This window comes from Oncorhynchus keta, chromosome 8, assembly GCF_023373465.1.
Source record: "Oncorhynchus keta strain PuntledgeMale-10-30-2019 chromosome 8, Oket_V2, whole genome shotgun sequence".
Classification (NCBI taxonomy): domain Eukaryota; kingdom Metazoa; phylum Chordata; class Actinopteri; order Salmoniformes; family Salmonidae; genus Oncorhynchus; species Oncorhynchus keta.
In genome coordinates, this window is record NC_068428.1 from 8,420,084 (window position 1) to 8,434,246 (window position 14,163).

Consider the following 14,163-nt stretch of genomic DNA (forward strand, 5'->3'; position numbering starts at 1 on the left):
AAGGAAAAGAGAAAAAAAGGGTATTGATTGATTAATATTCATGTGGATGTCCTCACCGTGCCCTGGTGGGGCATTAATGAAAGCTTTAGATAAAGGAAGGGAGGAAGGGGAATACATAAAGAAGGAAAGAGGGGGAGGATAAGGAGAGAGGAGAGAGAGAGAGAGAGAGAGAGAGAGAGAGAGAGAGAGAGAGAGAGAGAGAGAGAGAGAGAGAGAGAGAGATTTTCAGGTAGAAATACAGAGAAAGTCACAGAGAGAAAAAAAGACAGAGGTTGGCAGAGAGAGAGAGTAACGGCTTGGAAGAGAGAGCAATAGATAGATAGATACTATAGAGGGAAAAAGAGAGAGAGAAGGAGGGTAAGAAAAGACACGGCAGGGAGATTTATCCCCTGTGGTTTCCGGTCGACTTGTTTAGAGAGCGTTTTTTTAGGCCCAGTCGCCAGGGCTTTGCCCTTGAGCTGCCAAAGGAGTTTTTAACCACACACCTGCCACTAGATTTACTGTGCCCACTCTCCATTAAAGGTGGGCACACATTCAATAACCTCCATTCAACGCAATATAGGGAGCTAGCTCCGTTTCTGTTCTTCTTAGACTTCAAGATCCCTAAGCCCCCTTCCCTACTTCACATGTTCTACCGTTTTTGATCTCTTTCCTGAATCTCTCATCCCTCTCCTCATTATGTTAGCAGGGTGGTATGAAGTACAGGCCTGTGTGGTTTTTTACACATTTGCACACCATGCGTCACAATCAGCCGTGCCAAACGATAACTGACAGTGGCCTACCTCTCATCTCCCCTGCTCTCCAACGTTCCACTACTCCCCCTTCCCCCCTGCCTCTCCACACTGTCATCAGTACATTTGAGCCCTGGCCTGCTGTTTTAATTCACCTTGGTCTGGACTTCTGTGCACCTGTTATGTTCTCTATCAGATCTGGCCCTCCTCGATCTCTACAGTTTGCTTCAGTGTCATATAGGTTACTGACAGCAGCGCCCACGCATTTGATTTATTCATCAACTCACTGTCTGTGAAAATTGAGGTCAGGAGAGTAGAGGCTCAGTTGAGAGAGTGCCACTGACTATATGATGTGTTGTGTTGTGTTTCTCACTGTTTCATGATAGTTGGGTGTAAATGTACAGTATCTGGATGCATTTGGCACAAAATGGCTGCCGTCAAAAGGAACAAGAACATTGGGTGATGACCCAAAAATGGCCGGTAAAAAACTCACCCTGACATTGTGTGTCCTTGATGTCACACTCACCCTGACACTGGGTGTCCTTCATGGCGGGCTCAAACCCATTTGCACAGGTGCACGAGCCAACAGGAACCATCCACTCGCCGTCCCCATTGCAGTACAGCTTGAGAGGCACAGACACCTCGAGAGCGTTAGAGACGCATGTCCCTGGCGCGATGACCAGCGACGTGGCCTCGGCCCCTGTGGCCGTCTCGGGGAACACGGCGAAGTTCGCAATGGTGGTTGAGCACTTCTTATAGAAGACCCGGACAGATATCAATGACATACAAGCCCCCAGGTCCTGGAATGCCAGGTAAAACCCAACCTTGGATAGAGGTCCGAAGCTCCGCACTTTTGTGTTCACCCTTCCCGACTCCAACATGGAGAAACTCTCATCGGGTGCGATGGTGTCCACCTTCACATAGGGGTTCTCCATCCAGAATGGACTTGTCTCCGTGGCCGAGTCTGAGTCGGACTCATAGTAGAAAAGGTTGAAGGTCTCCTTGCAGGAGCCGGGGATGTTGGGGATGCTGTTGCAGTCGCGCACTGTGAACTTCATCTCCACGTAGACTCGGAGGACATCTTTGCGTGGGATGAAGTCACTGCGCAGCCAGTTGTTCTGATTGCTCTCCCGCACGTTGCACACCTGGTACGTCCGGATGGGGTTCATTGCATCGTCGTAGCCGCTCACCTCCTCCCACTGTGGATGGAGAAAGAGGGAAGAAGAGAGGGAGAGAGAGAGAGAGAGGGAATGAGAGAGAGAGATGAGTGTTAGGGTCAAACAAAGCTCAAATGTCCTATAATGTATGCATTCTTAAACACATTGGCACACATACACACTCTCACACATACATGATAGCTAAGGAATGATGTAAGGAGTGTGTTAAATATTTCCATCTCTAGTCTGTTGGTATAAGCCTTAGGTGTGGATGAAAGCAGCAGTACACAACACATCCAGCTAACATGATGTACAGTGCTCTGTTCTGGCCTCAGATACTAAGTACAATAACACAATTCGGAGAGAGAAATTAGGTGAGGCGTTAGGCGTTAGGAACGGACAGATGAAATAAAAAAGAAGTCCAATTTTTGGTTTGTGCCTTTTCAATTACGCCCCGATCGGCGCTGTTAAGTCGAGGGCCTTTTCCACCCGCACCGCGGCCTTTCATCTCTGGTTACCACGGTGACGTGTCAGGAAACAAGGGACGGCGAATTCATCACAATTACGGCAGAGTGTCAACCCGGGTGCGTCCCAACTGAACAGCACTGGTTGTTTACCTCATTCTCCAGGTTCGTTGTAGTCGCTGCATCGCTTCACAAGCAATTACCCTTCAATTACGGAGCTACGATCGCATCGTCCTCTAAAGCTTGCGAAAGGAAACGTGTAACATTTTCTCTCTTTCCTTCCTACTTCTTTATCTCTCACAGTTGGGAGACAAATACATAAATTACTGAGGCAAAGCTCTGATTGCGGGTTTCATTAAATGAAAATATGTATGCAAATTGGCAAATTCATAAAGTGTTATATACAGAAAATACATAAATGGCCTGGTTGGGTGAATCTTTTAATGGCATCCAGGTTTAACTTAATGTGTTTCTCAATACATGGCTCCACTTGGCTGAGGATGTTTAGAACGATAACGTCAATCGAAACAAAACAGTCCGTTCAGGTTGGGCCAAATGGAAACATGCTTAGTACTAGAGAATGTCATCCCATACCCTGGGCTTCCTCCTACACTGTAGCTTGAATCTGTGCTCATCTCAAATGTATTAATTTTTTTAACCTTTATTTAGATAGTGGGTTCCTAGGCTGTTACTGGCCCAACGCTCTAACCACCAGGCTACCTGCCGCCACACACTGTATGTGTGAGGTTTGCTGTTTGTATTGCACTGTAAAGAAGTCAGCCAGAGTTGACGCGGGCTATCATTCACACAAAGAGATGCCTCCCTGGCCACCAGTTCATATTTCAAAACTACGTTGCATATAATGACAGGAAATTCTAAACCTATGCTGGTATTCTTTTGTGCATTATTTAATTGTTTATTAAATGATATTCTTAGCTAAATACATTACTATTTAATAGTAGTAGCCATAATACATAATACGATTTGATAGTAGTAGCCATAATACATAATGAACTTGCACCATGCAGGGATCTATATATTGTAAATGAGAACTTGTTCTCAACTAGACTACCTGGTTAAATAAAGGTGAAATAAATATAAAAATATAAAAATAAATATGGAACCATTTTGGTTCAGTGAAGAAGAACCGTTAGTGTTCTGATCAAATAACCCTATAAAAGGTGTCTTTTATGTATTATGGCTACTACTATTAAATAGTAAAATATTTAGCTAAGAATATAATTAGCTAAAAATCAACTCCGAGACAACTCTCATGCAATATCTCAATAGTGGACAACAACAGTAACGGCAGTCTTTGGAACATGTACAAGAGCCACATTTGACTAGAAAGACAGAAAATAATGAAAGTTTTCTCTCCGAGGCTGAAGACTCTTAATTAGGGACCTAATATGGATGTAGCGGAGGCAGGCTATTCATCCAACAGGACCCTCTAGACCTGTGGAGAGAGGGGGGCTTAGCTGAGGATCAGGCCCAGAGAAGGCATTCATTTGTGAGCTATCTGCTGGAGTCGAGGCCGTCGGGGAATCAATAATCACCAGCCAGGTCAATGGGACGAGAGAATGCATGAAGTGTGAATGGGTATTTAGTTCAGTGTAATACATTGCCCAGTGTGCAAGAGGGAGATAGAGGGTGTGTGTGCAAGAGGGAGATAGAGGGTGTGTGTGTGTGTGTGTGTGTGTGTGTGTGTGTGTGTGTGTGTGTGTGTGTGTGTGTGTGTGTGTGTGTGTGTGTGTGTGTGTGTGTGTGTGTGTGTGTGTGTGTGTGTGTGTGTGTGTGTGTGTGTATGCATGCATGCGTGAGCGTGTGTGTGTGTATGCATGCATGCGTGAGCGTGTGTTTGTGTGGAGGTCAACCCCATGGGACCACACGTATAGCACAGATGCGGACACTTCACGCCAGCCCTGCTTACCAAACCTGAATGAATTAAGTAGGTTGTGTGAAAGAGGGTCAAATTCTTTGGCATCAATTTGGAACAAGATGAATAGTTATGCAAGCTTTACAAGTCAACTCCTTTTTTCCTTTTGTCCTCTACATTTTACTTTCAGATTCACTGGGACCTTGGTGCAGCCAGAACAGAGGATGTGAGGGGGATGTGAGGACTTCTTCCAGACCTGCATACCAACCGAGGCAGCTAGATAACACATAGTCAAAGATTAGCCATACATGCTAGTTGTCACACTAGTTTCCTCAAAGCTTAGTGTGTAGCAAAGTTAACACGTGCCTAGCATGTAAAAGCCTGTAAGCCCATGTGTGGTCTGCTAATAGAACCATGCTAATAACAGTCATTAGAGCTGTGGGCTCCTGCATGCTACACACTACATGCTGCATCATAAAGGGATACACTGTATATACTGTACTCGATACCATCTACTGCATCGTGCCTATGCAGTTCTGTACCATCACTCATTCATATACAGTGGGGCAAAAAAGTATTTAGTCAGCCACCAATTGTGCAAGTTCTCCCACTTAAAAAGATGAGAGAGGCCTGTAATTTTCATCATAGGTACACTTCAACTATGACAGACAAAATGAGAAGAAATAATCCAGAAATCACATTGTAGGATATTTAATGAATTTATTTGCAAATTATGGTGGAAAATAAGTATTTGGTCACCTACAAATATGGCAACATTTCTGGTTCTCACAGACCTGTAACTTCTTCTTTAAGAGGCTCCTTTGTCCTCCACGTGTTACCTGTATTAATGGCACATGTTTGAACTTGTTATCAGTTGAAAAGACACCTGTCCACAACCTCAAACAGTCACACTCCAAACTCCGCTATGGCCAAGACCAAAGAGCTGTCAAAGGACACCAAAAACAAAATTGTAGACCTGCACCAGGCTGGGAAGACTGAATCTGCAATAGGTAAGCAGCTTGGTTTGAAGAAATCAACTGTGGGAGCAATTATTAGGAAATGGAAGACATACAAGACCACTGATAATCTCCCTCGATCTTTTTTTATTTTTTTTATTTCACCTTTATTTAACCAGGTAGGCTAGTTGAGAACAAGTTCTCATTTGCAACTCTGGGGCTCCGCGCAAGATCTCACCCTGTGGGGTCAAAATGATCACAAGAACGGTGAGCAAAAATCCCAGAACCACACCTAGTGAATGACCTGCAGAGAGCTGGGACCAAAGTAACAAAGCCTACCATCAGCAAGGGCATTGAAGATGAAACGTGGCTGGGTCTTTCAGCATGACAATGATCCCAAACACACCGCCCGGGCAACGGAGGAGTGGCTTCGTAAGAAGCATTTCAAGGTCCTGGATTGGCCTAGCCAGTCTCCAGATCTCAACCCCATAGAAAATATTTGGAGGGAGTTGAAAGTCCATGTTGCCCAGCAACAGCCCCAAAACATCACTGCTCTAGAGAAGATCTGCATGGAGGAATTGGCCTAAATACCAGCAACAGTGTGTGAAAACCTTGTGAAGACATACAGAAAACGTTTGACCTCTGTCATTGCCAACAAAGGGTATGTAACAAAGTATTGAGATAAACTTTTGTTATTGACCAAATACTTATTTTCCACCATCATTTGCAAATAAATTCATTAAAAATCCTACAATGTGATTTTCTGGATTATTTTTTTCTCATTTTGTCTGTCATAGTTGAAGTGTACCTATGATGAAAATTACAGGCCTCTCTCATCTTTTTGAGTGGGAGAACATGCACAATTGGTGGCTGACTAAATACCTTTTTTTGCCCCACTATCTTTATGTACATATTCTTTATCCCTTTACACTTATGTGTATAAGGTAGTAGTTGTGGAATTGTTAGGTTAGATTACTCGTTGGTTATTACTGCATTGTCGGAACTAGAAGCACAAGCATTTCCCTACACTCGCATTAACATCTGCTAACCATGTGTATGTGACCAATACAATATGATTTGATTTGACATGCTCTAGGCTACAGGCTGGCTGGTCGCTAGCAACACCTTGTTATCGGTTTCTGTGAAACCCACTGGAGGCTACATACTGATCCCAGGGAGAGCCATTTACTCCGCTGGAGCTTGGAATTCCCCCTTCAACAGCCATCTGTTTGGGGAGAAATGGCATGCCCAATGTGCACGCATGCACAGACACAGACGAGAAAAATCCAGACGCAGACATAAGCAGACATACAATACAAGAACACACACACATACAGCTCACTTTACGTACACATTGCACACACATACACACGCTTCCATATCTTGGGCAGAATGGTATGGGGAGATACTGTCTATCACACATACGAAAAACAGAGGTCAATTTGTATCAGACCCGCTCAGTCTATATCTGTGTTTTGTCTTCCTATGTCCACAAACACAGCTCTGTAACAGACTAATGTACAAAGTGAGAAGAGGTAGCCTCCCTACACAGAGAATGTGAAAGAGAGACAGGGACTCAGACCTGGACGTGTAACTTCTCACATACCTTCTCTCTTCTCTGTTAATACTGCTGCTGGAGTCACTAAAATGAATGTTTTGTTAGGTAGTTAAATAAAAAAATAAAAAACTTTACATACACACACATACACTGAAACACAGAGAGACACACATGTGCGATCAAACACACACACACACACACTCCAACAATTTACCCCAGTTTCAGGATGTGCGGTCCAGGCTAGTTCTGTTGTGGCCCACTTGGTGTCCATTAATGTTTCTGTAAACAGACAAAAGGAGACACATACTTTAGCGAAAGAGGAACTAACACAGACAAAATCAAGTAAACCTTCAACAGTTACCAAGATAACGGCATCATAAAAGTACCAGTTCCTTCTGAAGTAATCTGCCATAATGAATAGAAGCATTGACATTCCCCCAGTAGGCCTGACCAAAGTATGCTATATCCAGGTAACTACCTTGTCCAAGGAGAGGAAATGACTTATTGATAGATAATAAGATGGGTACTACCGTTCAAGTAAGTTGCTAAACTTGAATAAAAATATATATTTAGCGTGAAAAAACTGTGGAGGAACAACATATCTAAGTGGGTGATGTTTTATTTTGTTGCTCAATTTACTAAATTAATTAGACATGTTTTTTTCAGGGCCAGGAAACAACCATGAGTGTCATTGAGAGACTATTCCACTTCTTAAGCATGTGCAAATGAGGACACACACACACACACACACACACACACACACTTTTTTTATTTAGTTAACTAGGCAAGTCAGTTAAGAACAAATTCTTATTTTCAATGACCGCCTAGGAACAGTGGGTTAACTGCCTATGGGCAGAACGACAGATTTGTACCTTGTCAGATGGGGATTCAATCTTGCAACCTTTTGGTTACTAGTCCAATGCTCTAACCACTAGGCTACGCTGCCCCTCCTTGGTTTATTTATTTAACCTTTATTTAACTAGGCAAGTCAGTTAAGAACAAATTCTTATTTACGATGGCCTACCCCGGCCAAACATTAACCCGGAAGACGCTGGGCCAATTGTGCGCCGCCCTATGGGTCTCCCAATCACGGCCGGTTGTGATACGCCTCTAGCACTGAGATGCAGTCTCTTAGACCGCTGTGCCACTCGGGAGCCCCAGATACTGTACATAACTTGAATAGAAGGCATGGATAAGGGTGTCATAAACCCCCAGTAGCACAAAAGAAAACCTCTTCACCCAGAAGAAAGGTCAATATACTTAAATTTCCCTTGCTTTTTAAAAAACAGCCAATCCCCTTTCACTCTTTTCTATTTCTCCCACTCTGTCCTCCTACTGTTCCCTCTTTCCATTGCCTAGGCAAACAATCTCGTTGTGTGAGAGAGAGAGAAGAGAGTGTGTGGGGAGGGGAATACTATAAATTAGCTGTTTTACTACCTGGCACTTGGGAAGCAGTACTAAGCAACTGCATGTGTTATTATCTTACCACTCTGCTGTTCTACAAGACGGTTAAGATCATGGAATTGTGCGATACCAAAAGTGAGCCAATGTTTGCATTGGCATAAAATGGAAAGATTTTTTTCACAAAGGCCTTCCTTTTCCTTGAGAGCTTTTCTTCTCTCTCTCTCTCTATCCTCTCTCCTCTCTCTCTCAATTAAATTCCATTTCAATCCAAATTGCTATAATGGCATGGGAAACTTGTGTTCCAAAGGAATAGAGACATTTCAAATGTCATATTATGTCTATATACAGTGTTGTAATGAATGATATGCAAATAGTTACAGTACAAAAGGGAAAAAATAAAAACATAAATATGGGTTGTATTTACAATGATGTGTGTTCTTCATTATTTACCCTTTTCTTGTGGCGACAGGTCACACATCTTGCTGCTGTGATGACACACTGTGGTATTTCACCCAATGGATATGGGAGTTTATCAAAATGTGATTTGTTTTTTAATTCTATGTGGGTCTGTGTAATCTGCGGTAAATATGTGTCTCTAATATGGTCATACATTTGGCAGGAGGTTAGGACGTGCAGCTCAGTTTACACCTCATTTGTGGGCAGTGGGAACATAGCCTGTCTTCTCTTGTGAACCAGTTCTGCCTACGGCGGCCTCTCTCAATAGAAAGGCTATGCTCACTGAGTCTGCACATAGTCAACGTTTTCCTTAATTTTGGGTCCGTCACAGTGGCTAGGTATTCTGCCACTGTGTGCTCTCTGTTTAGGGCCAAATAACATTTTGGTTCGCTCAGTTTTTTTGTTAATTCTTTCCAGTGTGTCAAGTAATTATATTTTTGTTTTCTCATAATTGTGTTGGTTCTAATAACAAAACCATCACCTACAAAAAGTTGAACCTGGAGAAGAGTCAAGTTGGTCCTGAGGCTCTTGACGCTTCTCCAGGTTAATCTCTCTGTAGGTGATGGTTTTGTTATGGAAGGTTTGGGGATCGCTTCCTTTTAGGTGGTTGTAGAATTTAACAGCTCTTTTCGGTATTTTGATAATTAGCGGGTATCAGCCTAATTCTGCTCTGCATGCATTATTTGGTGTTTTATGTTGAGGATATTTGTTGCAGAATTCTGCATGCAGTCTCAATTTGGTGTTTGTCCCATTTTATGAATTCTTCGTACGTGAGCAGACCCCAGACATCACAACCATAAAGGGCAATGGGTTCTATAACTGATTCAAGTCTTTTTTGCCAAATTGTAATTGGTATGTTGAATTTTATGTTCCATTTGATGGTGTAGAAGGCCCTTCTTGCCTTGTTTTTCAGATCGTTCACAGCTTTGTGGAAGTTACGTGTGGCGCTGATGTTTAGGCCGAGGTATGGATCGTTTTCTGTGTGCTCTAAGGCAACAGTGTGTAGATGGAATTTGTATTTGAGGTCCGGGCAACTGGACCTTTCTTTGGAACACCATTATTTTTAGTCTTACTGAGATTTACTGTCAGGGCCCAGGTAAGACACAAATAACATATCTAGGTGCTGCCGTAGGCCCTCCTTGGTTGGGGACAGAAGCACCAGATGATCAGCAAACAGTAGACATTTGACTTCTAGTAGGGTGAGGCCGTGTGCTGTAGACTGTTCTAGTGCCCTCGCCAATTCGTTCTCTCTTTCTCTCTCTCTTTCAGTCTGTTTCAAGTGTTCCAGGTGAATTGACAGGACATACAGTATGACATGAAAAAGGGAACTACATCTCCTTTTCCGACTGCAAATTCCTGCGTTGAAACACTTATGCTGACAAACGCAGATATTCTCGACCGCAATCGAACTCAAAGACCTCCCTCTGTCAGTCAGACTAGCTTTGTAGCCTCTCTTTCCTTTGCCGAAACATCCCATTTATGTCACCCTGTTAGGTTTGAGTGATAGCATCTGAGAGAAGGTGTCAGTGTGTACATGATAGTATGTGTGTATCCTCTTTGCTTAGGACTTCCCCATCTGACTCACACATTACAGTGTTATTGTCAGACCACTTACAAGCAAGCAACCGCACAGGGAGATGATAAGGTACAAAAGTAGACAGTGTAAAGCTACTATAGTACCTAGTCTATTAAAACAGACCATGTACACCCTACATTACTGCTAACTTCACTGATAATGACAGTGTGTGACACACACAGAGAGACAGTGCAAGGAAGGCCTGACTCAGTGTTAACTATGGAACACTCTAGAAAGGAGTGCATGAGCATGCAGTGGCCTAGCCAGTAGGCTCTGCAACTTTCTGTTTTGTTTGAGCTCTCGGCCGTTGTGTAAACAGTATATACTACGGCAAAGCCCCCTCATTGTGCCCAGCAATGAAGAGGCAATCCTGAGTCAATTGGGCAGAGCAATGCCACAATGACCCCATCATAACCCGGATCGTCATCACTTCCCAAAAGGCCAGCAAGAGGGCACACACCGAGTCCATCTTCACTATGGAACTGCAATGCAATCACTATGAACTCGACAGCAATGTTTTCCATACAAAATATAAGACAAAACCTCGTTTTTTTCCTTCTTGTTGGGCCATGGCAAAAAAAAGGATACACAGAGAGCTAAAACGACTAACATGCTAGGCAAGAGAGCTCTTAAAGCCCTGACCCCCCAAAAAACTGACAGACAGCTCTTGAAAGAAACAAACATACATAGCTCAAAAGTTTTTGTTCCATCATATCACCTTTTTAGCCCATTTTAACCTTCAAAATGTCCTTTTGAAGTTTTACTATGGGACACCACAATCAGAGAGAGTAAAGCTTGAGGGTCAGACAGAGGGTAAAACATTGAGAGAGTAAAGCTTGAGGGTCAGACAGAGGGTAAAACATTGATAGAGTAAAGCTATAAAAGGCGGTGTCATAAAGCAGTGTACTACATAGACTGGGGCCGTTGGCAATGGGATAGCAGCCAAACTGACATGCAAATGTGTGCTTTTAATCCATCCATCTCTCTTTATCTACCTCTCTTTCTTTTACATCCCTTCATTTCTCGTTCTCTCTGTCATTGTCTCTCTAGCTCTACATCTCATTCTATATATCTTTGTTTACTTTGTTCATGCAGCATATGTGCAGTTTTAGATCTGTTGACTGTTTAATGATGGATGGTACAGTAAGTCTGGGCAGAGGTAGATGTTTTCCAACCACTTATACTGTACTGGAAGATCCCTGAGTCATAGGGGATTGCTGAATAAAAGTGTAATTTAAAATGTAGGTTAGCTCTACCCTACCTACATCAGCACTGTGTACAGTGAGGGAGAGGTGGGGAAGAGGAGTGACTCAAAAGCGATGATATAAACATGACTCACTGACCCTGGTTCATACATAGAGAATATAAACACGGTGAAACATGGATGACATAGACAGACATCACAAACACACACACACACACACACACACACACACACACACACACACACACACACACACACACACACACACACACACACACACACACACACACACACACACACACATATTAACATACAGGCAGTTAGGTAGGCACACACGTGTAACCGAAATGGCTAGCTAGTTAGCAGTGGTGCGCGCTAATAGCGATTTGATCGGTGACATCACTCACTCTGAGACCTTGTAGTAGTTGTTCCCCTTGCTCTGCAAGGGCCGCAGCTTTTGTGGAGCGATGGGTAACGATGCTTCGTGGGTGACTATTGTCGGTGTGTGCAGAGAGTCCCTGGTTTGAGCCCTGGTCGGGGCGAGGGGACGGACGAAAGTTAAACTATTACATTGATGCTGTTGACCCGGATCACTGGTTGCTGCGGAAAAGGAGGAGGTAAAAAAGGGGGGTGAGCGTAACCGATGTGAAATGGCTAGCTAGTTAGCGGTGGTGCTCGCTAATAGTGTTTCAATCGGTGACGTCACTCGCTCCGAGACCTTGAAGTAGCTCTTCCCTTTGCTCTGCAAGGGCCGCGGCTTTTGTGGAGCGATGGGTGATGATGCTTCGTGGGTGTCAGTTGTCTATGTGTGCAGAGAGTCCCTGGTTTGAGCCCGGGTAGGGACGAGGGGACGGACTAAAGTTAAACTGTTACGCATGCACACGCACACACACATTAAAATACAGGCTTGCAGGCCTGCACACACACATACAGACTACCCGACAAGGCCGGCCCATATACTCTAATCCCCTAATGACAGAGCAGGCCTAATAACATGGGGAGCCATTGAAACACTCATTCCTATTGAATCTGAAAAAACACACAAATATACACACACACACACACACACACAGCTCACAGGGTTACAAGCCTCTTCAAATATTTATTTGTTCAAACAACCAGGCATCTCAAAAAAAGAAGAAAGGGGAAGAGGGAATGGGGGGAGAGGCAAAAGCACCATTATTGAGCCAGAAGAATGTGTGCTCGTTTCATAGGCCAAACCTAACTCTAAGGCCAGGAAGAGCAGACAGGTGAGGGATTATCTAGTAGTGTGTAGCTAGTACCTAAACATTTTTGTTTTACAGTTGGACCTCTCAACAGTTCAGTGACGGGAGGAGATATTTTCTCATTTGGAAGGGAATGTCAATGGATATTTGTTGGTGTTTCAGTGACTTCCTGAATGATAAATGTTGTGTTAGTTTAGTTACACTGATGCTAATTAGCAAATTCTCTAATTAGCAAATTTTCAGCAACCACACCACAGTTGCCTGCAAAATTTGGACGATTATTGTAATTTTTTTTTCTCCAACAAACACCGTTGAACACACACTTCAGCGTTTCTGTCTCGAGTCCTTCTCTTTTGCCAGTTAATTAGCATTTTTCTCTCTTCTGAGCTCCTTTGTTGTGTCATTCCAGAGAAACACACCGGCGCATGGCAACTCGACTTCAACAGAGGTCAAGCCTGCACCGTCGACACTTCAGCTCTGTTTAGCCCCAAAAAAGTGAAATGTGTCAACAATAACCAGAGGATCCCCTATGTTAAACGTATTAGTGCTATATTAGCCTAATTGCTTTGTAGGCTGCTTTTGTTGCCGCTGCTTTTATCAAGCCAAGAGGAGAGGGGTGCGGCAGAGAGAGAGGAAAATAGAGAGAAAGAGAGAGAGAGAGGTAAAATCCTATTTAAATTTGAATGGGGCAGGCAGCCTCTCTCCCTTTGTCCTGCAGGAGAGTGCCATGATTAGGAGGGGACCCCGTTTTGTGCTGAGCCCCCCTGCTTCGGTAATTGGTTGACGGGCTCGATGTAGGTGGCTGTGGTGTTCCCCCTGTTGCCCTCTGTGGAATTCCCTCAAAAGACCCCCTTCTACCCACCCCACTATTCCCCCCAAATCACCCCAAGTCCCATGGCACTTCGCCCATAGCCCCCCTACTCTCACTCTCGCCACTTGCTGTCACTCATGCCACAATGGCTGTCACAGAGCGCTTGCCTCTGTGTACTAACAGGGTTCCACCGTCAATGCTGGGCAAATGAGCTCTCTCACTGTAGGGCTACACTAATGAACAGTCTTCAGGGGCCACACAGTTTGTTGGCCCCCACATTTACTTGGCTAATCAAATGAATTGCAGACTTAATAGTGTTAAAGGTTCCTCTGACTGTCTGCCTCATTGCTTGGTTGGCTATCCATTTTTATGCAGTGTTAAATAAATGGTGGCAGTGTGGTGACTACGATAAAATGTGATTAATACATTTCATTTCTTTGGCAGCCTAGACAGCGATGGCAACGGTAAAGTAGATAACGGGATAGAAGCAAAGTCCTTCATGTTCGCGTCAAAGGGAGTGTAGGGAATGAATGGGGGTCTGAGTTCACGTAGGCATCGTGTAGGGAGAGGAGCCGTGGCCATTGGGAGTTAAAATGAAGACTGGTGATTTGATCACGTCGGTGCAGTAGTCTCAGACATGGGCTTGTTCTCAAACTGAAACAGCTGAAAAGGGAAAGGCTGACTCAAGCACAATATTCCTCTATAGGTGTGTGGATTTTTGGAGAATGTGTGCGTGCGTGCTTT

At 43.8% G+C, this 14,163-nt stretch overlaps 1 protein-coding gene across 10 annotated transcripts in view; it reads right to left on the reverse strand.

Moving 5' to 3' along the window:
• Positions 1-14,163, reverse strand: part of LOC118386766 (ephrin type-B receptor 3-like) — a 105,189-nt gene that overhangs the window by 47,889 nt on the left and 43,137 nt on the right. For 6 of the 10 annotated variants that reach the window (XM_035774567.2, XM_035774564.2, XM_035774561.2 and 3 more), the window contains exons 2-3: positions 6,957-7,021; positions 1,225-1,930 (exon numbers count right to left, since the gene is read on the reverse strand). In XM_035774567.2, the coding sequence (XP_035630460.1) occupies positions 1,225-1,930; positions 6,957-7,021 (771 nt within the window). The remainder of the gene's footprint in view (positions 1-1,224; positions 1,931-6,956; positions 7,022-14,163) is intronic. The other 4 variants (XM_035774569.2, XM_035774568.2, XM_035774565.2 and 1 more) reach the window with 1 other exon arrangement.